Raw genomic sequence first — 24,753 nt, forward strand, 5'->3', positions numbered from 1 at the left:
CCACTTGTGCCAACTTGCCTTGAATCCCACAATCTCTTAACTTTTGGACTAGCTTTCCAAGTGGGGTGTGTCAAAGGCCTCACTGAAACCCATGTAAACCACATCAACAGCATGACCCTTATCAATATATTTAGTTGCCTTTTCAAAAAACTCAGTTGGATTAGTCAGACTGGATCTCACTCATAATTCTGTGCTGACTATCCCTGGTCAGTCCTTGCCTTTCCAGAATTAATTAATCCAGCACTTGGAAAACTTTTCAATGATTTCCCCACCATGAAGTCGAATTAACTGGTCTATAATTATCCCTGCTGCCCTTCTCAAACAAAGGAGCCACATTAGCTATCCTTCAGTCACCTGGCACTTCACCTGTAATCAGCAAATATATCCAGGAGCTCCAACAATCTCGTGTCTTGTCTCCCTTAGCAATTTGGGATACATCGCAACAGGCCTTGCAGACTTAGCATCTTTATGCCAGCTGAAGCACCTAATACCACCACCTTATTAACCATAATATCTTATAGAACCTCAACATCCTAACTGAAATCCCTGGCTACAATGTCTTCCTTTGTGAATGCAGGTGAGAAGTAGTCAGTTAAGACCTGATCCATATCTGCTGTCTCCACACATAGGTTGCCCCTTTGGTCTCTAATAGGCCCCACTCTATCCCTAGTAATCCTCTTACTGTTAACATACTTTTGAAAAGCATTGAGGTTTTCCTTGAACTCAGCTGCCAAGGATGTTTCATGACCCCTCTTTGCTCTCCAAATTTCCTTGTGAAGCAGCCTTTACTTTTTGAAGGGTCTCTCCTGTTTCTAATGCACTGAGTCTGACATGTGCTTTCTTCTTTTTCTTTATCAAACTCTCTTTACCTGATGATGTCCAGGGTTCTCTGGCCTCGCTACCCTTGCCTTTCACTCTGAGAGGAACAAGCTAGCCCTGAATTCTCACCATACCACTTTTAAACGACTCTCACTTTCCAAATGTAGACTTCCCAATTCATGTTTGCCGGATCCTGTCCAATGATATTGAAAGTAGCCTTCCCCAAATTTAGACATTAAACTTCAATATCCTTATCCCCTTCCACAATAACTTCAAAAACTTAGAATTATAATCGATAGCACTAACATGCTCATCCGTTTAAAATTTAACCACTTGACCAATTTCACTCCCTAGAATTAGGTCTAGCACTGTCTCAAAGAAACATAGAAGCTAGGAACAGGAAGAGGCATTTCAACCCTTTTAAGCCTGTTCTGCCACTCTTCATGACCATGGCTGACTGTCCAACTCTGCTTTCTCCCCATAATCTTTGATCCCATTTGTCCCAAGTACTATATCTGGTTGCCTCTTGAGGGAGACAAGACAGGAGATTGTTCAGTGTTTTGGCATCAACAACTTCCTGTGGTAATGAATTCCACACGCACACCACTGTTTGGGTAAAGAAATGTCTCGTCATCTCCGTTCTAAAATGTCTACCCAAATCCTCGTACTGTGACCCCATTAGCTGAAGGAATATAGTCTGTGATAAGCAGAAGCAGGTTTATCTGTTTAAACTGCATGGGGTCTGGAGTTAACATTGAAGACTCCCAAGACAATTACCTGCTGACTGTATCCCTATGCGTCACCATCTCTGCTGGGCCTGGCCTGCTGGCGGGACAGCTCATAACCAGGAACGGTGATGGTGGTGTCTGGACATTGTCTCTAAGGTATGATTCGGTGAATATGACTGTATTGGCAGCTGTTTGACTAGTCTATGAGACTGCTTTCCCATTTTAAAATTAGCCCCCAGATGTTAAGAAGGAGGACTTGCAGGGTTGATACCAGGTGGTGTCCCTAGTTTCATTTCTTTGTTGAGGCTTTGTAGCTGGCTCGGCCATTTTACATTGCTGTGTCTTTCGTCTGGGTGAGAATGGCAGATTTCTTTCCCTGAAGGACATTGGTGAGCCAGATGGGTTGTTTTTGACAATTTACAATGGGAGTTCCTCTGGGTAGTGTCTTTGGCCCAATCATATTCAACTGCTTCATCAATGATCTATCCTCCATAAGATCAGAAATGTGATGATTGCACAATGTGCAGTACCATCCGTGACTCCTCAGGCTACTACCATCTGAAAAGACAAGGGCAGTAAATACATGGGAATACACCTGCTGCAATTTCCCCTCAAAATCACTGACTGCCGAGACTTGGAAATATATCACTGTTCCTTTGCTGTCTCTGGGTCAAAATCCTGGAATTCTCTCTAATAGCATTGCCTGCTAATGTACAGCATGCGGACTGCAGCGGTTCAAGAAAGCAGCTCATCACCACTTTCTCAAAGGCAACTAGGAATGGTCAATAAGTTAGTGAGTTTTGAGAAGATTTGTAGCTCATGTTGAGGTTCTGGATGTGAGTTTGCTCGCTGAGCTGGAAGGTTAGTTTTCAGACGTTTCATCACCATTCTAGGTAACATCATCAGTGAGCCTCCGACAAAGCGCTGGTGTTATGTCCCGCTTTCTATTTATCTGTTTAGGTTTCCTTGGGTTGGTGATGTCATTTCCTGTATTGGTGATGTCATTTCCTGTTGTTTTTCTCAGGGGATGATAGATTGGCTCCAAATCAATGTGTTTGTTGATGGAGTTGTGGTTGGAATGCCATGCTTCTAGGAATTCTCGTGCGTGTCTCCGTTTGGCTTGTCCTAGGATGGATGTCTTGTTCCAATCAAAGTGGTGTCCTTCCTCATCTGTATGTAAGGATACGAGTGATAGTGGGTCATGTCGTTTTGTGGCTAGCTTTCTGCCAGTTTGTCCATCCAACGCCATTTCCTGCCCAATATAAATACCCTTCAGTTCATCCATTACCCTACGTCCTTCAGCCACCATGACATGGACAAACTGGCAGAAAGCTAGCCACCAGGATACATGAACATCAACTAGCCACAAAACGACATGACCCACTATCACTCGTATCCTTACATACAGATGAGGAAGGACACCACTTTGATTGGAACAAGACATCCATCCTAGGACAAGCCAAACGGAGACACGCACGAGAATTCCTAGAAGCATGGCATTCCAACCGGAACTCCATCAACACAAACATTGATTTGGAGCCAATCTATCATCCCCTGAGAAAAAGAACAGGGAATGACATCACCAATACAGGAAATGACATCACCAACCCAAGGAAACCTAAACAGATAAATAGAAAGCGGGACATAACACCAGTGCTTCATTGGAGGCTCACTGATGATGTTACCTAGAATGGTGACGAAACGTCTGAAAACTAATCTTCCAGCTCAGCGAGCAAACTCAGATCCATGGTCAATAAGTGCTGGCCAACCAGAGCAGTTCTCAGGAAGGGTCTCTTGCCTCGAAATGTTAACTCTGATTTCGGTCCACAGATGCTGCCAGACGTGCAAGCTTTTCCAACAATTTTTATTTTTGTTTCTAATTTACAGCATATGCAGTTCTTTGTTTTTATTTAGTAGCCTTGAGTTGAGCTGTGGGACAGGGATAAATAATTGCTTGTGTTCTTGCTGGTTATTTATTTGTGTACTTGTGCATTAATGTCCGTCATGGGCAGGATTAATTTTAAGTGTGGCACCTCCAAATTGCTGAAATGTCGAGGCACCAGCTGTGTCAGCGGATCATTTGAAAAATGATTCCTTGCTCAAGATCCTGGCAATTAGCAATGAAATCATAAATCAGTAAGATTTGGTATCATCTTAAGGGCGACAGTGATTTTATAAAGAAAAATTGTTTTTTGTCGCAGAGTTATGCTTTCATTGGATTGAATGTAACCGGAGGCAGGAGTAGCATACCACGTGGGGCTGCTTTGCAGGGGAAGTCTGTATAATGTGTCTCCATTGGAGACTACAGAATTTGCTGGCAAGACTTGATTAGCTTTGCCTGTCAGACATTTAATGTTATGACAACAGGTTCCATTTGAGGGGAATGGAGGGGGAAGATCAGAAAGGAGATGGAAAAAATTAGAGGATGGCGATTGGGGAGCTTAGAGTTTGATCAGCAGGGGTGTAGTCAAGTTTCCTGAGACATGGGACGCTGAACTGGTGAGGTGTAAATTTAAATAGGTGTTTTGTATGAGGCATGCAGCCCCAGTGTAATCCCTGAAGGGAGAGAATGCATTGACTGTGCCCCAACTCACCCTTAGTTAACTGTAAGTTGACAGGTTTGTTAGTCATTACTGGGATGAGGACATTGCTGGCTAGGCAGCATTTTTTGCCCCTCCCTAATTGAGAGTTAAGAGTGAAGCACATTGCTGGGGGTCTGGAGTCACATTTTGGCCAGAGCAGCTAAGGAAGGCAGTTTCCCTCCCTAAAGGCCATTAGTTGAGATCAGGAATGAGACTTCTAATGTTTTAACATCCCACCTGTCCAAAAGCTAACTGTTTTGTAGCCATCTTCTACTCTTATTGCTCTCTTGCTATACTATATGTGTTACTTCATAGCATGAAGGGGGAGTTAGTACATATCAGTACTAACCGAAAATATATTCAGATTGAAAAGAGAAGGTGCGATTAATATTTGCTGTTTATCCTTTATTTCTTTAATTTATGTTTCTGATGCATGTTAAGGATCTGAATGCCATCTGGGAATTACAATCTTCTAAATCTTTTCTAATTTAACAATTTCATGTCAGTCATTTCAAAGTACCCAGCTCAAACAGTTTGTAGTTGCTTGCCAGTGATGTCCCATGAGTGTTTTGACTGTAGAACAAAGAAAATTACAGCACAGGAACAGGCCCTTTGGCCCTCCAAGCCTGCGCCTATCCAGATCCTCTATCTAAACCTGTCGCCTGTTCTCCAAGGATCTGTATCCCTCTGCTCCCTGCCCATTTGTGTATTTGCCTAGATACATCTTAACTGATGCTATCGTGCCCACCTCTACCACCTCCGCTGGTAACATGTTCCAGACACAAACCACCCTGTGTGTAAAGAACTTTGCACACACATCTCCCTTAAACCTTTCCCCTCTCACCTTGAAAATTCCCCAACTCTGCGGGGGGGGGAAAAAGCTTCTTGCTATCCATCCTGTCTGTACCTCTCATGATTTTGTAGACCTCAACCTTTGCCTTTCTAGTATAAATAATCCTAATCTGCTCAACCTCTCTTCATAGCTAGCCCCCTCCACACCAGGTGACATCCTGGTGAATCTCCTCTGCACTCTGTCCAAAGCATCCACATTCTTTTGGTAATGTGGCGACCAGAACTGTACGCAGTATTCCAAATGTAGTCAAACCAAAGTCCTATACAACTGTAACATGACCTGCCAACTCTGTACTTAGTACCCTGTCCAAAAATGAAAGCATGCCCAATGCCGCCTTGACCACTCTTTCGACCTGCGTTGTCACCTTGAGGGTACAATGGACCTGAACACCCAGAGCTCTGTGCATCAAATTTCCCCAGTGCTTTTCCATTTACTGTATAACTTTAAGTTTTAAAAATAACAAAGTAATCTTAAAAAATGCTGACTCTTTCTCTGTGAAAGACTTGAAGCCAACTATGTTAGAAAACGTTTCAAAGACAGGTATTTTTTTAAAAATCTAGTTGTTTTTTTAAAATCTTTTTTGTGCCAACATGTGATTTTTAATGTTTTGCTGAGCTGGGTGAATATTAGATTACATGCCATCCAGTCAATCAAAGGGAAAATGTGATGTGTTGGCGATTATCCTCTTCATTTTTGTGAACTTTAAATGTAATTTTATGCACTTTTGTGTTCAAGGAAAATTTATATTTTTGTTGAAAATTTAACATTCTCCTCCGTGTTCATGTCATTGTGTGTGTCTGTTTCTGTGTCTTGCTCTAATTTGCTGTATATGAAAATGATTGATAACAAACAGCCAGACATTTATCATTGCTACTTCAAATGGTGTTTGATGCAATAATCGAAATAGAGCCAGAAATATCTCAACCCCAGGTTATGGTCCAACAGGTTTGTTTGAAATCACCAATCTTTCGGACCACTGCTCCTTCGTCAGGTTAAGTGGAGATGTATATATTCTGTGCCTGTGCACTTCCCTCCACTTCACCTGATTGTGAAGCTTGTGATTTCAAATAAACCTGTTGGACTATAACCTGGTGTCATGTGACTTCTGACTTAACATCCCAGTCCAACATCAGCACCTCAACATCAAAACAGAGTGGTCGGAAAGCTCTTTCAGTCACCCTTCCTGTACGCTGAATTGTACATTTAAAGTGTGTTGTTTCTCAGGAACATTGACAAAATCATTGACAGAAGGATGCCAGATAATAAAATGTGAGGCTGGATGAACACAGCAGGCCCAGCAGCATCTCAGGAGCACAAAAGGTGACGCTTCGGGCCTAGACCCTTCCTGGGTCTAAGCCCGAAACGTCAGCTTTTGTGCTCCTGAGATGCTGCTGGGCATGCTGTGTTCATCCAGCCTCACATTTTATTATCTTGGATTCTCCAGCATCTGCAGTTCCCATTATCACTGACAGAAGGATGCCTGTCAGTTCACCGTGCATGTGCTAGCTGCTCATTACATGTCCCCTCTCAAGTATTTTTAAAACATAAAATTTCAACATGAATATTCACTGCTGTATTAAAGCTATTATAAATTCTGTTTCTGGTGTCGTTGTTTGTATAGTATTGGGTGCATTGACACTCTACATTCAGAAAGCACCTAAAATCTCCCCACAAACAGTGGGAAGATTTTACCAATTCTCTCTCTTTAGCCTGTTAATTTTCAGCATTCTGTGAGCTCATCTGACAAGAAGGACTTTAATTTCCCCAATCCAGTTCTGTTCATAATAATTGCTTTTGGCAATGCCACTATATTGTTTGTGTTTTTTTTTAGCATAGAACCCTGATCTGCTTTAAAGCTCCTGTGGTATTTGGATAAGTTTCTTTCCCCCTAAGTTCAATAGGCCTTTGAAGTAAAACAAGATTTTTTTTTCTTTTGATGTTTGACTCTTTTTGAAGCACAACAGCTTTCAAGACTTCTCTCATCGAGTATTTGCAGAAATGCAAAGTCATTTTGAATTGAGTCATGAGAAGGTTTCCTTTTCCACTGTGTTGTAATGTAACTTTTGCATTGTGGTAAATGTTGCTTAATCTTTAAGTTGCTGTATGCGTTAAATTTGAATGTTGTGCATTATTGTATGACCTCTTTTTAGATTTCATTTTGTGCAGCGTGATATTGAGCTACTTACAAATTCCCTGAGAATGGCCTGGCATAAGTGAAGCTGCTGTTTTATTATGCTAATTTTAAATGCCACCAGCTGCTGTGATGGGGTTTGAACCCGTGTGCCCAGAGCAATAGAATAGTCCGATTGGTGTAGTAAGCACAAGGAAAAAGTGCATTCAGGACAGTTTCCTAGAAAATTGTCATGGATCCAATCAGAGATCAGACTATTATGGATAATGGGAACTACAGATGCTGGAGAATCTGAGATAACAAAATGTGAAGCTGGATGAACACAGCAGGCCAAGCAGCATCTTTGTACTCCTAAGATGCTGCTTGGCCCGCTGTGTTCGTCCAGCTCCACACTTTGTTATCTCAGACAATTATGGATCTGTCGATGTGCGGTGAGGCAGATTTAATAGATTATATTGGAGCAAAAGATCCCCTGGGAAGCAGTGACCATGATGCATGAAGGGGAATTCACGCCTGACAAATTTCTTAGAATTCTTTGAGTAGCTAAGAAGCAGGATACGTAGAGGGGAAGCAGTGAATGTAAGATACTTTGGTTTTCACAAGACAGTTAATAAAGTACCTGAATTAGGCTTCTTAAATAAGAGCCTCTGGTGTTGAAAATTGTTTTGTAACATACTAAGAACAAAGAAAATTACAGCACAGGAACAGGCCCTTAGGCCCACTAAGCCTGCGCCGATCAAGATCCTCTGTCTAACCTGTCATCTGGATGTGAGTTTGCTCGCTGAGCTGGAAGGTTAGTTTTCAGACGTTTCGTCACCATTCTAGGTAACATCATCAGTGAGCCTCCGATGAAGCACTGGTGTTATGTCCTGCTTTCTATTTATCTGTTTAGGTTTCCTTGGGTTGGTGGTGTCATTTCCTGTGTTGATGTCATTTCCTGTTCTTTTTCTCAGAGGATGGTAGATGGGCTCCAAATCAATGTGTTTGTTGATGGAGTTCCGGTTGGAATTCCTAGAAGCATGGCATTCCAACCGGAATTCCAACAAACACATTGATTTGGAGCCCATCTACCATCCTCTGTGAAAAAGAACAGGAAATGACATCACCAACCCAAGGAAACCTAAACAGATAAATAGAAAGCAGGACATAACACCAGCGCTTCATTGGAGGCTCACTGATGATGTTACCTAGAATGGTGACGAAACATCTGAAAACTAACCTTCCAGCTCAGCGAGCAAACTCACATCCAGAACCTCAACCTGACCTACAAATTTTCTCAACTCGCTAACCTGTCATCTATTTTCTAACGGTCTGTGTCCATTTGCTCCCTGCCCATTATGTACCTCTCCAAATATATCTTAAAAGACGCTAACGTGTCTGCATCTACCACCTCTGCTGGCAATGCGTTCTGGGCACCCACCACCCTCTGTGTAAAGAACTTTCCATGCATATCTCGCCTAAACTTTCCTCCTCTCACTTTGAACTCATGACCCCTAGTAATTGAGTCCTCCACTCTGCCGGGGGAGGGGGAGGGGGGGTAGAAAGCTTTTCACCCTGTCTATACCCCTCATGATTTTGTAGACCTCAATCTCCATCTTTCTAATGAAAACAATCCTGATCTACTCAACCTCTCTTCATAGCTAGCACCCTCCATACCGGGCAACATCCTGGTGAACCTCCTCTGCACCCTCTCCAAAGCATCCACATCCTTTTTTGTAATGTGGCGACCAGAACTGTACACAGTACTCCAAATGTGGCCGAACCAAAGTCCTATACAACTGCAACTAGACCTGCCAACTCTTGTACTCAATACCCCGTCCAATGAAGGAAACCATGCTGTATGCCTTCGTGACCACCCTATTGACCTACGTGGCCACCTTCAGGGAACAATGGACCTGAACACCCAGATCTCTCTGTTCATCAATTTTCCCCAGGACTTTTCCATTTACTGTGTAGTTCACCCTTGAATTTGATCTTCCAAAATGCATCACCTTGCATTTGCCTGGATTGAACTCCATCTGCCATTTATCTGCCCAACTCTCCAGTCTATCTATATTCTGCTGTAATCTCTGACAGTCTCCTTCACTATCTGCTACTCCACCAATCTTAGTGTCATCTGCAAACTTGCTGATCAGACCACCTACACCTTCCTCCAAATCATTTACATATATCACAAACAACAGTGGTCCCAGCACAGATCCCTGTGGAACACCACTGGTCACAGGTCTCCAATTTGAGAAACTCCCTTCTACTAGTACTCTCTGTCTCCTGTTGCCTAGCCAGTTTTTTATCCATCTAGCTAGCACACCCTGGACCCCATGTGACTTCACTTGCTCCATCAGCCTGCCATGGGGAACCTTATCAAACGCCTTACTGAAGCCCATATATATGACATCTACAGCCTTTCCTTCATCAACCAGCTTTGTCACGTCCTCAAAGAATTCTATTAAGTTGGTAAGACATGACCTTGCCTGTACAAAATCATGTTGCCTATCACTGATAAGCCCATTTTCTTCCAAAGGGGAATAGATCCTATCCCTCAGTATCTTCTCCAGTAGCTTCCTTACCACTGACGTCAGGCTCACCAGGCGATAATTACCTGGATTATCCTTGCTGCCCTTCTTAAGCAAGGGGACAACATTAGCAAGTCTCCAGTCCTCCGGGACCTCACCCTTGTCTAAGGATGCTGCAAAGATATCTGTTAAAGCCCTCGCTATTTCCTCTTGCTTCCCTCAGAAACCTGGAATAGATCCCATCTGGACCTGGGGACTTGTCCACCTTAATGTCTTTTAGGATACCCAACACTTCCTCCTTCCTTATGTCAACTTGACCTAGACTAAGCAAACATCTTTCCCTAACCTCAACATCCATCATGTCCCTCTCCTTGGTGAATACCGATGCAAAGTACTCGTTAAGAATGTCACCCATTTTCTCTGACTCAGCGCATAACTCTTCTTCTTTGCCCTTAAGTGGGCCAATCCTTTAGTTATCCTCTTGCTCTTTATGTATGAATAAAAGGCTTTGGGATTTTCCTTAACCATGTTTGCCAGCAATATCTCATGTCCTCTCTGCCGCCTTAATCCCTCGTTTCAGATTCGCTGTACATTCCTAATATTCTTGCAAAGCTTCGTCTGTCTTCATTCTCCTAGACCTCATGTATGCTTCTTTTTTCCTCTTGGCTCGTCTCTCAATTTCACCTGTCATCCATGTTAACACAGAGGATTGGCCAAACTAATAGAATATGTTGGGGTAAGGTTGACATTTTCAGGATGATAATCCGTAACTAGTGGTGTGCCACAGGACTCGGAGCTGGGAGTATATCGTAATTATTTACAACACATGTTCATGACCTGGATGAGAAAAGTGAACGTACGAATAGCCAAATTTGTGATTAACATCCAAGAATAATTGTCAAGGCAAGTGCTGACCGTTTGCAGAGGGATGTATGAGGGCTAAATAAGTGGTCAAAGACTTGACAGAGAACATAATATAGGAAAATGTGAGGTAAGGCACTTTGGCAGGAAGAGTAGAGGAGCTGAATATTATTTAAAATGGAAAAGGACTGCAGAAAGTTAGGGAACAGAGATTTGGGAATCGTCAGCTCTGAATCACAAAAAGCTAACAGCTAAGTTCAGTTGGTAATAGGAAGGACAAATGTACTGTTGGTTTTTATTTCAAAGGGAATGACTAAAAGTAGGGAGACTTTGTCATTTTTAATTGGTGAGGGAATAGAAGGTGATTGGGAAAAGGCAGGAAAGTGGAGTTTAACTTTATCAGATCAGCCATGATCTCATTGAATGGCAGAGCAACTCGATGTGCTGAATGGCCTATTTCTGTTACTACATCTTATCTTACTATCCTGGTCCTCTGGATTGCTGTTTCAGTGACCTTACTGGACCCATCCCCATCTGTACAGTTAATTGTTAAATTGGGGATATGATTTTGTATCTCGCAAGTAAACTATATATTTGTTTCCTCTGTGAACTATTTTAAACATTCATTTTTTTTATCTAATAGGTGAAGCCAAGAACCTACCTCCATACCATGGTCCAAACAAGATGCGTGATTGTTTCTGTACGATAAAACTGGACCAAGAAGAGGTTTATCGGACAAAGGTCGTTGATAAATCTTTAAGGTAATCACTGGAGAATGATTCTTGATCTTAAGCTAATGTGATGTGACTGTTCAATTCTGTAGTGTTAGGGGGATTGGGATAGGAATATTGGAGAACAGAAAATTGACCTAGACAAGCAGCTGTCATGATGTGAGAATTATCTAAAATTCACAAAGTGAAAGACGGTATGTGTATTTGTTATGCTAGATTATTGATGTCAAGGTATGCTTGCTCAATTTAGTGTGGTGGGGTCATTAGGCAAACTGCTGTGATCGGTTCAGTTGGCTGTTGCATTTAAAGCAATTAATACAAAGACTGCTGTCTAAAATGTAAAGCTGCTAATGGCCTGCAGTACCAGCATTTACTGCATGTTGATTTGAAAGAATTCACTAACATTATTATTTATTTCAGTCATCATGTTTGCCTGGGTGCCATTCTGCCATTTCTAATATAGAAGTGTGAGCAGGCATTATGAGCTCATTGCTTGTGTCGCTGCTGTAAATTGGAGTCAGTGGTGCAGAGTGAATTGAATACTTGGGGGTTTATGCTCTGTCTTTTATTCTTGCTTCTCCCTTTTGTTATGAAGGCTGCACGGTGAGCCATACTCTAAGATTACCAGAACTGTCGCAAGGAAAATGGCTAGCAAGGTGATCACGATCATTGTAGCATTGATCCATTTGCCCTGAGAGTTGAGATTTTCAAAATAAGTCTAGAGGATAATATGTACCTTTTGTATTGAATGGTATCAAACTCTGTTTACTTATAGGTAGTACATTTTTGAGATGTGAGTGCTCTATTAAGACATTAATTGCCAATCTCTAATAGCCCTTCAGAAGTTGATGAGTTGCCGCTGCTGCAGTCCACATGGTGCAGTTAGGATGGGACTTCCACGCTTTGTGACCCAGTGAAAGTGAAGAGTGACTGAGTAAAGTGGGTCTGTGCTGAGAGGTGATCTCAGTGAAGTGTACAAGATTCTAAAGGAGCTTGACGGGATAGACAAACAGATTGTTTTCCCCCAGGTGAGGAATTTAGAACCAGTAGCATAGTCTTAGGATGAAGAACTGCAATGTGAAGGAATTGCTTCACTTCATGGGTTTTGCATTGTTAGAATTTCCCCACCCTAGAAAGTTACGTATTTAAGACTAAGATTGACTTTTGTTCTGTCAAGGAATCCATGGATAAAGAGGGTGAATGGGAAAGTGGAGTTGAAGCCAAAGCACAACCATGATCAGATTGAGTGGTTCAATAAGCTGCCTGGCATACTTGTACTTCAATTTCCTGTGTTTCCTGTCATCAGAGCTTTCTTTTCTGTCAGTTGTGCAGTGAATCTTGGCAGGTTAGAACAAGCAGACCTCTATCTTTGTTTTGCTTATGAGAGAAGGTTAAGATGGAGATTTATGAACTTAGCTAATGAAATGTATTGTGCCGAACTTATGGATGAGGCAGTATGTTCTAGATAACAAGAAATCTCAGCCCTCATGGTATTACTTGGAAGCAGTCTTAATTTTGTGTTAAATGACGCCTTGGAGCTAACAAAGTTGGCATTTGTGTAATCATTCTTTGACCTTGATTGTGACAGCTTTATTGCAGAAACAAATAGTGAAGCAATGTGCAAGTGTTTTAATTATTGGCTATTGCATTAACACTGATTCCATATACATTGTAGTACTACATTTAAACATGCATTGAATGTAATTTTGTGCTCCTCATTGCACAATTTTTCACTAGTTTTTAAACTTTTTGTTTATCTTTAAAATTAAAAAAAATGTGCCTTGATACAGTTGCAATTTAGATCAGTGAACTGACTACAGGGGTGCAATTAAATTTGAATCATCTTAGTTTGTGGTGGTAAGCTTGCGCGTGGCTTTAACCAGCTGAGCCATTGGCTGATCTCATTCTACGAACAAGTTCACAATGCTAGTATCATCATTTCCATACTTGAAGTAGAAGTAGTGCATTTAGAAAACAGAACTGCTTGAAGTAATCCACATGGATGATATAGAGATAGTAGGAACTGCTGATGCTGGAGAATCTGAGATAACATGGTCTGAGGCTGGATGAACACAGCAGGCCAAGCAGCATCAGAGGAGTTGGAAAGTTTGTTGTTTTGGGTCAAGTTTCTGAAGAAGGGCCTCTACCCAAAACATCAAACTTTTTTTGAAATGAAAAGCTAGGCCAGTGGCAACCATGTAGCCTGTTGCTGATTCTTGTAGAAAACAATCTAGTTCACTAATGTCATTTAGGGAACTAGCCTGGGCTATGTGTCATTCTTGACCCACAGTGATGAGGTTGACTCTTAACTGCCCTTTGGCTAGGTCAGTATTTATTGCACAATGATGCTCAAGTTCCACGAACAGATTTTTAAAATCTGCCAAAAGTGCTCCTTTTTAGATAAGACCCCATTTTGCTCTCAAGGCAGACATAAAAGATTCAACAACACTGATATGAAGAGGAGCTGGGGAGTTAACTCCAGTGATCTGGCAAGTATTTATACCTCAATCAATATCAGAAAAACAGATTATTTGGAGATGATCATAGTGCTATTTGTGGGAGATCACTGAACTCAAATTGAATGCCACATTTCCAATATTATAACAGTACTTTACTTCAGAAGTATTTCGTTATCTGTGAAGCCCTTGGGATATCCAGCGACTATGAAAATCTTACATAGCTGCAAGTTTTTTTCCTTGCCTCCTCAATCAACAATCACTTTCTAGCTTTCCATCTATTAATCATTTATTGAGGGAGGGAGAGCTGATCAGGAAATTGGGGGTTTCCTCCTTCCTCCCAACACCTCTAAAGATAAGTTGATGTTGGTGTGAGCTGTATTCACTGGAGTTACCCAAGGATCCAAACCTGGGTCACCTCTTGTTCCTTGTCCACATGATGCCTTTGGTGTCATCATGTGAAAGCCCATCAAACTTCACGGATCTGCTGATGGAACTAGTGTTACTTCCCCACCGTCTCAATTTTTCCTTTGTCTTTGATTTGTCATGCACTTCGTCTGACATCCACTATAGGTTGTGTACTAATATACTCCAGTTAATTATTGGGCAGAACAAAGCCACTGTCTTTGGTTCCTGCCATAAACTTTGTTTCTTAGCCATCAGTTCCATCCAGTACCTGAGTGAAATATTGAGACTTTTGAGTTGAATTGAATGATTTATTGTCACATGTATTTCAAACAAAACACAGTGAGAAGTGTTGTTTTGCCATGCTCTGGTGCCATTTTGAATTACTGAATATATTAAAAGATATTGCTGAAGTAAAGTTTATCTTTCCCTCCCCTTGTTCATCCTTCGCTGCCCCTCTTGAAATTGGTCAGGGTCTCTATAATGGGCTCCTGTGTCAATTTTGGGCCTCTACCATCACCACTACTGCAACTGCTGCATCTGAGCTGGAACCATGGTCCAATTCTCATACCTGTGGGGCCCCAACCAACGCTCATGCAGACAATGCTGCCAGACCTTGGTTGCAGTAGTCCTCTGCCAACACTACGGCTCGTTCAGGCACCCGAGCCTAGCTGCGGATCTGGAACCTCAGATCAGCCTGTAAGTCCAGGCAGGAGGATTCAGTTCAGGACCTGCTTCTTGCTCGCTAGGAGTCTTCGGACTGGACTAGAGCTGAGTTCATCTCATCCTGGCATTGCTGACGCCACCACCTTTACCATTCATTCAACCTTGGCCACTACCGCTCTCAAGGTCCATGCTGCCAACTTAGTCTGCCTTTTTTTTGTGGCTATCCTGTTTGATCTTGCTATGAGTGTCTAATCCCATATCCTCAGCAAGGTCACCTATTCCTATCTCTGGCTGTAACATTGCCTCCTACTGCTTTGACTGATCTGTTGTTGAAGCCCTCTTCTGTGAGTTTGTGCTTCAAATTTTAATGGTCCCTTGGCTGAGCTTCCACCTTCTTTAGATTTTGAGGCACCAGGGATTTTCTACCAATGTCCTAACTCACACCCAATCTCATCCACCTCCTGCCCTGTGCTGACTAGCTGGTGTTAGTTCTAAGTGTGGTGCAGCCTTGAATTATCATCCCTGTAGTTAAATTCCTCCTCTTCTTACCTTTGGTACCTCCTCTACTCCTGCATGGCTAACAGTGCTTGGAATGTTTTACCACATTAAGGGCGTTATGTAAGTTTAGTTACAGGTATGATAGTGCTCACCACTAGCTTTTCATTGTGGCCATTATGAGAATGTCTTCTCCTTCTCTATGATTTTTAAAGGCATTTATTTTGAATATTGAGATGGAATGGAGCTCTTGGGGGAGGCTTTATACAAGATCTATTGAAGCTCTTATTGAGGTTTTGAACTGTTTTCGCTGAAAGCATTCAGCCTACAAGCTTGTGTATGGAAATCAGAGTTGGTGATGTAAACACTAGGAGCTGACTTATGCATACTGATCCAGCAGTTGGGCATTTCTGTTGCTGATTGCACAGCATCTATTTCACATCGCCATTTTGTACATAGTATGAAGGGGAACAGGGAACGATTTGAGAATGCAGCAATGCGTGAGGCAGAAGGGAAAACAATGGAAAAGTCTGAATAGGAAACTGCTAGTTTTTAAAAGAGCTTCGTTGTGAAAAGTAGAAGGATTCATTTCCACCGCTAGGTTTTTGAACGACGTCGAAGAATTTTACATTGGAGATTTTGCAGGAGATGAACTCATAAAATTTCTTAGGTAGCCTTCTGGCTTCTTAGAACTCCCTTCAGTAGTTTTTCTCGGGATGAGCAAGGCCTTTGGTGAGCCCCAACCCTTTGTCTCATTTGAGATCCTTAAGTGGCTAATTTAAGGGCCAGTTCTGGCCTAGCTTGTATTATGAAGCGGAGATGTAGAAGGGACATTTGGTGGAAACCTGGTGGTTGTTTTCAAAAAAATGCTCTTCCTGCCCTGCCCTCCACATTCCAATTATTCCCTTGATGCCCACAAACTGTCTACCATCTTACCTCAGTCCAATCCACTCAAACCTTTCACTGCTTTAAAATGCTGCCACGTGTATCTGTTGTTGGATGGCTTACCATCAGGGTACTGCTTGGAGTCTCATTGGATGTGATCAGAGGCCAGCTAATCAGATGGCTGCAGTTGTCTGAGGTATGACTGCTGCTGCAGTGAGGGACAGATGTCCTGTTTCCAGCCAATAAATGCTTCTCGGAGCATCAAATTGCTGTGGGGTTGCTGTGAGCAGGGATGTATCCCTATGATTCTTTAGCAGATTTGGAAACTCTGACATCCAAACAATTTTGCTATGGATTCAGTATAAAATGCAAGTTTAAACCCATGCTTTATTAGGTTGTAAATGAACAATACATTATTAAACTTAGTCTTGCATCAGCCAGTTTAATTAACTTGCTATAATTGGCTCTTAACTTCCTGGGTTCCTGGTCCTAATCAGTAACAGTGATCCTTGTTGGAAGCCACCACATGCATTGTTATTCTCTGAATGTTGGAGGCATGATTGGACTTGGATGTACAAGCTGTTGCAGTCAAATAACCTGCGGGCACTCTGCAAAGCCGGCAAGTGAGACTGATGCGTTTTTCATTTTTATTCATTCATGGGATGAGGATGTCGCTGGCCAGTCGAGGGTTTATTGCCCATCCCTAATTGCTCAGAGGGCAGTTAAGAGTCAACTGCATTGCTGTGGGTCTGGAGTTGCATGCAGGCCAGACCAGGTAAGGATGGCAGTTTCCATCCCTAAAAGGCATTAGTGAACCTGGTGGGTTTTTTGGACAATCAACAAAGGTTTCACAGCCTTGAATTTTAATTCCAGATTCTTACTGAATTCAAATTCCACCATCTGCTGTGGTGAACTTCAAACCTGGGTCTGTAGGAAATTATCTGGGTCTCTAGATTAACAACCCATCAATAATATCACGAGGCCTTGCCTCCCCGTACTATTGTCATATCTCAGCTTGGACTTACTGTTTTTTGGCTGTGAAAAATAGTGATATTCAGGAGAAGGATGCCATAATCTTCAGTAAAATGATTGAAAGCATTGATGCATGAGAATATTACAGAGGTAAATATTTTTGTGAAATTGCATTATCTCTTTTTTTGGCTATGAAAGCTCTTGCAAATTTACTATTGGAATACAGATAGCCCCTTTCTCTAGGGTTAATTAGAAATGTAGAAGGAGTAGGCTATTAGAACATGAGAGCAGGAGTAGGCTATTTGAGTGCTTGAACCTGCTCCATCATTCATTTATAGTCATGGCTGATTGTGGAGTTGAAGAGCCTAACCCCACCCTCCCCCCATATCCCTTTATCACTTTAGTCACAAGAGCTATATCTACCGTCTCCTTGAAAATATTCAACGTTTTGGCTTCAACCACTCTGATAGTGAATTCCACATGGTCACCACTCTGGGTGAAAACATTTCTCCTCATCTCAGTCCTAAAAGATTTTCCACTTAACATGACACTAATGAGCCTTGGTCTGGTCTCCTCCACCATCAGGAACATCCTTCCTACATCTAACTAAAAACCAAAAGAACTGTGGATGCTGTAAATCAGGAGCAAAAACAACATTGCTAGAAAAGGTCACAAAATGTGGAGCTGGATGAACACAGCAGGCCAAGCAGCATCTCAGGAGCACAAAAGCTGACATTTCGGGCCTAGACCCTTCATCAGAGAGGGGGATGGGGAGAGGGAACTGGAATAAATAGGGAGAGAGGGGAAGGTGGACCAAAGATGGAGAGAAAACAAGATAGGTAGAGAGGAGAGTATAGGTGAGGAGGTAAGGAGGGGATAGGCCAGTCCAGGGAAGACAGACAGGTCAAGGATGCGGGATGAGGTGGAAGGTAGGAAATGGAGGTGCGGCTTGAGGTGGGAGGACGGGATGGGTGAGAGGAAGAACAGGTTAGGGAAGCAGAGACAGGCTGGGCTGGTTTTGGGATGCGGTGGGGGGAGGGGACAAGTTGGGCTGGTTTTGTGATGCAGTGGGGAGAGGGGACGAACTGGGTTGGTTTTGGGATGCAGTGGGGGAAGGGGGGATTTTGAAGCTTGTGAAGTCCACGTTGATACCATTGGGCTGCAGGGTTCCCAAGCGGAATATGAGTTGCTGTTCCTGCAACCTTCGGGTGGCATCACTGTGGCACTGCAGGAGGCCCATGATGGACATGTTGTCCGAGGAATGGGAGGTGCAGTTGTTTGTTGCGAACCGAGTAGAGGTGTTCTGCAAAGCGGTCCCCAAGTCTCCGCTTGGTTTCCCCAACGTAGAGGAAGCTACACCATGTGCAGTGGATACAGTATACCACATTGGCAGATGTGCACATGAACATCTGCTTGATATGGAAGGTCACCTTGGGGCCTGGGATGGGGATGAGGGAGGTGGTGTGGGGGCAAGTGTAGCACTTCCTGTGGTTGCAGGGGAAGGTTCCGGGTGTGGTGGTGTTGGAGGGGAGTGTGGAGCGGACAAGGGAGTCACAGAGAGAGTGGTCTCTCCGGAAGGCAGACAAGGGTGGGGATGGAAACATGTCTTGGGTGGTGGGGTCGGATTGTAGATGGCGGAAGTGTCGGAGGATGATACGTTGTATCCGGAGGTTGGTGGGGTGGTGTGAGAGAACGAGGGGGTTCCTCTGGGGGTGGTTGTGACGGGGGCGGGGTGTGAGGGATGTGTTGCTAGAAAAGGTCAGCAGGCCTGTCAGCATCTGTGAAGGAAAAAGAGTTTCAGTTTTGGGTCCGGTGACCCTTCCTGCATCTAACTTGCTTAGTCCTGTTAGACTTTCATAGCTTTCTCTGAGATTCCCTTTGCCATTTCTTCTAAACTCCAGTGAATACAATCCTGACTCAATCTCTCATTCCAGGACTCATTTTGGTAAACTTACACTGCACCGTCTTTATAGCAAGAGCGTCCTTTCTCAGATGAGACCAAAACTGCACGAGGTACTCCAGATGTGTCTTTACCAATGCTCTGTACAATTACAGCAAGACATCTTTGTTCCTGTACTTGTTTTTTTCTATTCGTTTGTGGGCGTCATTGCTGGTCAACATTTCTTGCTCATCCCTAGTTGTGCTTGAGAAGGTAATGGTGAACTGCTGCCTTGAACCACTGCAGTCTGACCAGCTGTAGGTTGACCCACACAGTTTAAAAATAAGGGGTAGGCCATTTAGAACAGAGTTGAGGACAAACGTCTTCACCCAGAGAGTGGTGGATATATGGAATGCTCTGTCCCAGAAGGCAGTGGAGGCCAACCCTCTGGATACTTTCAAGAAAGAGATGGATAGAGCTCTTAAAGATAGTGGAATCGAGGGTTATGGGGATAAGGCAGGAACAGGATACTGATTGTGGGTGATCAGCCATGATCATAATGAATGGTGGTGCTGTCTTGAAGGCCCTACTCCTGCACCTATTGTCTACTGTCACAATCCCATTAAGGGGGGATTTCCAGGATTTTGAACCAGCGACAGTGAATGAATGGTGATATATTTCCAAGTTAGGAAAGTGAGTGGCTTGAGGAGTTGGTGGTGTTCCCATATGTCTGCTGCCCATGTCCTTTCAGACAGAAGTGCTCGTGGGTTTGGAAGGTGCTGCCTGAGGATCTTCGAATTTCTGCAGTACATCTTGTGGATAGTACACACTGCTGCTACTGAGCATCGGTGGTGGAAGAAGTGGATGCTTGTGGATGTAGTGCCAATCAAACAGGCTGCTTTGTCAAGCTTGAGTGGTGTTGTTGAATCCTCTGGCTACAAAGTCCAACATACAGTTTGGCAATGCAGAGAAAGCAGAAGTGCCAGACTTAACATGCTGGCAGCCATGTTTAGTTTTGAAGTTGTTTAAGTCTTCTGCCCTAATTAGCTCATACTTGCTTCTGCAGAAATATCATTTTAATTTCCCATGCAGTAGCCTTTTTATGATTACAAATCACAGATAGTGATATCAACTCAATGGGCCAAAGGAGCTTTCTTTTGCTGCACAAGTCTACAATTCACCACAGCTAAAGAGACAGGTTGGAGACCTAATTTTGGGTTCAAATTCACTACTGAGAAATGCACAGTCCAATGATCAGTTCTAACAAGACTAGACAGATTAGGTGCTGGAAAGATGTTCCTGATTACGTGGGACTTGGCAATTCTCCCCATTTCTGCATGGGTTTCCTCAGAGTAGGCGATGGGCTTGCAGTATTATCACTGGACTGTTAATCCAGAGACTCAAATAATGTGCTGGGGACCAGGGTTCGAATCCTGCCACGGCAGATGGTGGAATTGGAATACAATAAATATCTGGAACTAAGAGTCTAACGATGACCATGAATCCATTGTCTATTGTCAGAAAAATCCATCTGGTTCACTAATGTCCTTGAAGGAAAGAAACTGCTATCCTTATCTGGTCTGGCCTACATGTGACTCCAGACCCACAGCAATGTGGTTGACTCTTAATTGCCCTCTATGCAAATAGGAATGGGCAATAAATGCTGCCTAGCCAGTGACACCCTCATCCAACGAATGAATAAAGAAAATAGAGTGCACTCTGGTTTCTTCCCACAGTCCAGAGATGTTCAGGTTAGGTGGCTTGGCCATGTTAAATTTCCCATAGTATCCAGGGATGTGTAGTTTGGGTGTGTTGGCTGTGATGCATGCGAGGTTGTGGGTATAGGGTGGGATCCTATTTGGGACAAGTTCTGGGAATTAAATCCAAAGCTCGGGTCCTAGGCAGTGATAGGCACGGCCACCAGTGCGTGGGTGATTAGTGGGAGTTACAAAAGAACCCTGAATTAGGGAATGCAGAGGTTTGTTGGACTGGAGGAGACTAATGATGGCAGGGCAAGGCATTGGTGGGATTTGAAACTAGAATCAGAATTTTACAATGAAGTTGTTACCAAATAAGCAACCAGAGTACATCAGTAACTGCAACTGTCAATGTTTGTTGGGGGCGGAGGAGTTCATGATCGTGGTTACCAAATACAGGCAGTCGACAATTTTGTAAGCCATTTTCTGGTCATTTATTGGATTTAAGAAGTTAGTTAAAAATAATACATTCTTTAATTAGATAAAGTATACAACTGTGACAATTGGTGATGATTCACTAATATCAGAGGAGAAACAAGCTATTGGTGCAGAACTTGTTGGTCATGTTAAAATGGTGACAGTAGGGTCTTTCTGTCCAGCTGAGGTGTTTGGAAATCTTTTTCTGGGTCTTTCTCCTCTTCTGTGGTCCATCTTTCTTCTGGAGAAGACCACTCAATGAAGCTGCTCAATGGAGATTGCACTCTGTCTGAGCAGTTGTTTACATGCCATATTTCTAGGGGCAGTACCCTTCTACTGTGTCAATTATCCGTCTGAACCATTTTGGCCAGTGACCATGGGATAGCTACTCAATGTTGGATGAGTGATATCCCCTTGCCAACCTCCATTTGAAGTTTAGCTCTCACTCCTAAGAACTATGCCTTTTTTTTAACTTAAAACTGTATACTCAAAACGGGATAGTGTAGTGTCGTGCCCGATAAACCTTTTGCTTATACTTGGGTTGAAAGCCAGTTACTACTATACGCAGTTAAATGTGGTCTTACGCTGCACAAGAATTACCAAATATGGAATACCAGAAGTACGTAGTATTAAAGGAGACGCCCAATTTCCGATGTGTTCAGTGACCAGCTTTTGGTGCAAATTAGTGTACTGGTTCCGTGGAAAGAAGAGTTACGAACAAAATTCAATAGAGAATTTTGTGGCAGTCTACTGGCTGTGGATACATCTGTCCGAAACAGTGTCAGTAAGAGTCACCACCGCATGGGCAAAGTAGAGATGAAGTTATGTCCTCACATTGAGAATACCGTCCATCGTGTTGTGTGGCACTATCGTGGTGCTAAATGGGACAGTTTGAACGAATCTAGCAACTTAAGACTGTGATTCTTTGAGGTGCTGTGGGCTGTCAGCAGCAACAGAATTGTACTCTGGCACAATCTACAACCTTATGGCCCAGCATATTCTCACTCCACCATTATCATCAAGCCAGGGGATCAAACCTGGTTCAAGGGAGTGCAGGAGGGCATGCCAGCAGCATAGCTGGAAATCAAGTGTCAACCTGGTTTGGTAATTCCACAGGACCACTCGCATACCAAACAGCATAAGCAGCAAATGACAGAGCTAAGTGATCCTACAACCAATAGATCAGATCTAAGTTCTGTAGTCTTGCTACATCTAGTTGTGAATGCTGACCAACTCATTTGAGGAGACTCCACAAATATCCCCATCCTGAATAATGGAAGAGCCCAATGCCCAAGTCCAAATGATAAGGCTGAAGTATTTGCAGTAGTCTTCATCCAGAAGTGCCGAGTGGATGATTCATCTTAGCCTCCTCCAGTGATTCCCAGCATCAGTCTTTTAGCCAATACAATTCACTCTACGTGATATTTAGAAACAGTTGGACATGCTGGATACTGAAAAGACTGTGGGCCCTGACAGCATTCTGGCAATAGTAACAAATTTGCTGCTGCTCTAGCTAACCTGTTCCAATATAGTGAAGACACTGGCATCAACCCGACAATGTGGAAAATTACCTTTTATGCGTGAAACAGGACAAATCCAACCCAGCCAATTTACAACCCCATTAGTCTACTGTCAACCATCAGTCAAGTGATGGAAGGTGTCATCAACAGTGCTATAAAGCAGCACCTGCTCAGTGACACTCAATTTGGGTTCTGCCAGGGCCACACAGGCCCTGACCACATTACAGCCTTGATTCAAATACTGATAAAAGAGCTGATATCCAGAGGAGAGATGAGAGTGACAGCACGAGACATCAAGGCTGCATTCAACTGAGTGTGGCATCTAGGTGCTGTAGCAAAACTGGAACCAGTAGGTGTTGGAGGGAAGCTCTCTGCTGGTTGGAGTCATGCCTGGCACGTAGGAAGATGGTTGTGGTTGTTGGTCAGTCGTTTTAGTTCCAGGACATCTGTGGGAGTTCCTCAGCAAAGTATCCTGGGCCCAACCGTCTTCAGCTGCTTCATTAATGACCTTCCCTCCATCATAAGGTAGGATGTGGGGATGTTTGTTGTTTGCGCAATGTTCAGTACCATTCGTGACTCCTCAGATACTGAAGAGTCCATGTTGAAATGCAATAAGATCTAGACAATATGCAGATTTGAGCTAATAAATGGCAAGTAACATGCGCGTCACACAAATGCCAGATAATAACTGTTTCCAATAAGAGACAATATAATCACCATCCCTTGATGTTCAATGGTGTTACCATCACGGAATCCCCCACTATCAACATCCTTGGGTTACTCTTGACCAGACTCTCAACTGGAATCATCGCACAAATACAGTGGTTATAAGGGCAGTTCAGAAGCTATGAATACTGCAGTGAGTAACTCATCTCCTGACCCCGCCAAAGCCTGTCCACCATCTACAAGGCACAAGTCAAGAGTGTGATGGAACACACCCCAGTTGCCTGGATGGGAGTAGTTTGAACAACACTAAAGAAGCTCAACAATATCCAGGTCAAGGTACTTCATTTAATTGGCACAACATCCACTCTTTCCCCCACCGATGCTCAGTAACAGCAATGTGTACTATCCACAAGATGCACTGCTGAAATTCACCAGAGATCCTTCCAAACTCCTGACCACTCCCATCTAGCAGGACAAGTGCAGCAGGTGCATGGGAACACCATCCCTGCAAAGTCCCCTTCAAGCCACTCACCATCCAGCTTGGAAATATTCCTTCATTTTCACTGGGTCTAAATCCTGGAATCCCCTCCTAAGGATATGTGGGTCAACCTACAGCACTTGACTGCAGCGGTTCAAGAAGGCAGCTTACCACTGCCTTAACGGCAGCTAGGGATCGACAAAAGTAATGCTGGCAAGTAAGATGTTGTCTACATTCCACAAGTGAGTTTAAAAAAAAATTGAGAATAAACAGGGCAAAGGAATATTCAATGAATGAGACGAGTCAGACAGGTTTGAGGAACAGAGAAATCTTTTGAAGTGTATGTGTAAATGTCCCTGAAGGGAGCCACACTGTTAGGAAAGATGGTTAAGGTGGCACATGGGATTATTTTCTTTGTTGCCAGAGGGCTGGCATGTAAAGAGCAGAGATTGAGCCAGTTTGTGTTACATACACATTTAGAGCACTGTATATTGTTCTGACCACATTGCAAGAACAGGGGTGGGGGGTGGTGCGGGTGGGTGGGTGGGGGTGCTGGGGCGGTGGGGTGCTGGGCAGGGGAGGGCGGGGTGTTCTGGGGGGATGGCGCGCGGGGGAAAGCTTCTTGCTATCCACCCTATCTCTACCTCTAATGATTTTGTACACCTCAATCAGGAGCCCCCTCGACCTCCAAATATAGAATTTTACCTGTAAAGAAAGATTGAATAGACTGATTATGGTAGGAACTGCCGATGCTGGAGAATCTGAGATAAGTGTGAAGCTGGATGAGCACAGCAGGCCATCAGAGGAGCAGGAAGGTTTTGTGTTTCGGGTTGAATAGACGACTGAGTTAGTTTTTTTATCAGAGGAGACTGAGGAGAGATTTATTTGTGTTATAAAATTGAGGGGCCTAGATAAAGTGCATGGACCCATTTCTGAGAA

At 43.3% G+C, this 24,753-nt stretch overlaps 1 protein-coding gene across 2 annotated transcripts in view; it reads left to right on the plus strand.

Annotated features, from left to right (window-relative positions):
- Nucleotides 1-24,753, plus strand: part of rasa2 (RAS p21 protein activator 2) — a 189,509-nt gene that overhangs the window by 39,547 nt on the left and 125,209 nt on the right. For both annotated transcript variants that reach the window (XM_048541904.2, XM_048541905.2), the window contains exon 2: nucleotides 11,131-11,248. In XM_048541904.2, the coding sequence (XP_048397861.1) occupies nucleotides 11,131-11,248 (118 nt within the window). The remainder of the gene's footprint in view (nucleotides 1-11,130; nucleotides 11,249-24,753) is intronic.

This window comes from Stegostoma tigrinum, chromosome 14 (genome assembly GCF_030684315.1).
Source record: "Stegostoma tigrinum isolate sSteTig4 chromosome 14, sSteTig4.hap1, whole genome shotgun sequence".
Taxonomy (NCBI): domain Eukaryota; kingdom Metazoa; phylum Chordata; class Chondrichthyes; order Orectolobiformes; family Stegostomatidae; genus Stegostoma; species Stegostoma tigrinum.